The 2,185-nt window shown below is 33.9% G+C and overlaps 1 protein-coding gene across 1 annotated transcript; it reads left to right on the top strand.

Moving 5' to 3' along the window:
- Nucleotides 1-1,154: 1,154 nt before the first annotated feature.
- On the top strand, nucleotides 1,155-1,586 carry LOC143850337 (carnosic acid synthase-like). The gene has a single exon (XM_077359594.1). The coding sequence runs from the start codon at nucleotides 1,155-1,157 to the stop codon at nucleotides 1,584-1,586; it is 432 nt and encodes a 143-aa protein (XP_077215709.1).
- Nucleotides 1,587-2,185: the final 599 nt, after the last annotated feature.

Here is a 2,185-nt window from a genome sequence, read left to right as displayed (position 1 = left end):
CAACTTTCCTTTAACTTTTTTGTAATTAATAAATTACTATTATTTTGTAACAGTTACTACAAAATTGCCCTCCAAAGTTAACTTTTTAATTTTTATGATCAACTGTAGAAAGAAAAAAAGAATCTTAGAGTTTAAACAGGGAAAACATGTATATGAAATCAAGACCATTGATCTTGTAAAACAATCATCCGGTGGCCCACACGGTCTTGGTACTATACTAAATGGATACCCAACATATTTTGAAATTTGATTTGAGTCTTAACGGATTATTGGCCTTAGTTTTTTGAATTTTTCCTATTGTGAAATATTTTTCCACCTTATGCATAGCTTGGATGAGGCCCATCATTTCATACCATGTTTTCATGGTGTGTGGCCCACCATCTCCACTCAAAACCATGTACGTAGTGGGGCCAACTGTTTAGTTACAATTTATTAAGGAAAATAAGTACCTTATACTAAGAATATATACGCGTTAAATGGAGAAATACGCGCAATTTTCTTAATACTCTTCAAACAACTTCATAAATATGTTCTAGAAGCATTCGTCTCACCTAATAATTTGCAAATCCAATCTTCATAACTACAATACATCAAAACATGAAAAATTGAGCAAAATTTCTGTAGGCAAGAAAATATAAATGTTTTTCAAATTTGAAGTAATTTGAATTGAAATTTGTATGAATTGAAAATTTTTTAATTTATAATAATATTTTGATTATTTTATAACAACTATTTTTAGCCTTTTTACCCCCCCTGGCAAAAAATCCTGGCTCCGCCCCTGCCCCTGCGCCTCAAGTCCATGCTACTTACAAGCCTCATGTCTTAATCTCTCTCCCTCATTTGTTAATATACATTAACTCTTCTGCAGTGGTGGTCAAAATTTTCCACGAGTGAGCTATAATGCATTCTTAAAATTGAGTACCCCTCAACTCCACGCAACTCACAAGTCAAGTCTTATTCTGTCTCCCTCAATTGTTACTATACGTTAAATCTTCCAAAAAGGCGGCCACAATTTTCCATTTAAAATTTAAAAACCTACACAATTTTCCAAAAAGGCGGCCAGAATTCTCTCTGACCATTTGTTACTATATATTTGAACTCATATTACACTCAACTCCACACCGACTTCCTTCCATCATTACCACAAGGGAAAGATGGCAAGATCCGATCTGGCTAGGGAGTTTATATCAAATTATAAAATGTGGGCTTCCACTGCAGTATTATTGATTGCATGGTACGTATGGATGGCCAAGAAATGGAGCAAGGAACATTTCCCTTTGCCTCCAGGCCCACGAGGGTTGCCCTTGGTTGGATTCCTCCCCTTTCTCGAGGAGGAACTCCATTGTCAATTCGAAAAATTAGCCAAGATATATGGCCCTATCATGAATGTCCGACTGTTGAACAAGAACGCCATCGTGGTTAGCTCCCCAGAGTTAGCCAGAGAGGTTATGAGAGACCAGGACCTCATTTTTGCCAACCGCAACGTCACTGTCGTCTTGATGTTGCTTTCTGATATTTTAATTATATTTCTTCCTGTGATTTTGTTGTTTTTGTATGTAACTATCAGAAGCTTGGGTTTTTACTGATCTTGTGTTGAAAAATGAGAATCTAGGGTTTGGTTTGGAATTTTTTATTATTAAAATTGTAATTTCAGCATTGTTTTGGCCTATAGTTCGAGATCCTTCTATCGAAGTTTTTTTGTTATTTTTCTGTTCTTTCACTGAAATTTATTTCAACTTGTAGTATTAATGTTGTTTTCCGATATTTTAGTTATATTTCTTCCTGCGATTTTGTTGTTTTTTTATGGAACAATGAGAATCTTGGGCTTTTACCGATCTTGTGTTCAATAATGAGAATCTAGGGTTTGGTTTGGAATTTTTTATTGTTAAAATTGTAATTTCTGCATTGTTTTAGCCTATAGTTCGAGATCCTTCTATCGAAGTTTTTTTTGTTATTTTACTGTTCCTTCACTGAAATTTATTTCAACTTATAGTCTTGATGTTGTTTTCTGATATTTTAATTATATTTCTTCTTGTGATTTTGTTGTTTTTGTATGGAACTATGAGTATCTTTGGTTTTTTTATGGAACAATGAGAATCTTGGGCTTTTACCGATCTTGTGTTGAATAATGAGAATCAGGTGTTTGGTTTGGATCTTTTTCTTGTTAAATTTTAATTTCTGCACT

The sequence above is a fragment of the Tasmannia lanceolata genome, unplaced genomic scaffold (genome assembly GCF_043159265.1).
Source record: "Tasmannia lanceolata isolate RefF3 unplaced genomic scaffold, GAP_Taslan_0.1 ptg000018l, whole genome shotgun sequence".
In the NCBI taxonomy this organism is placed as follows: domain Eukaryota; kingdom Viridiplantae; phylum Streptophyta; class Magnoliopsida; order Canellales; family Winteraceae; genus Tasmannia; species Tasmannia lanceolata.
Note: the sequence above shows the minus strand (reverse complement) of the source record. Positions and strands in the feature narration are given on the sequence as shown.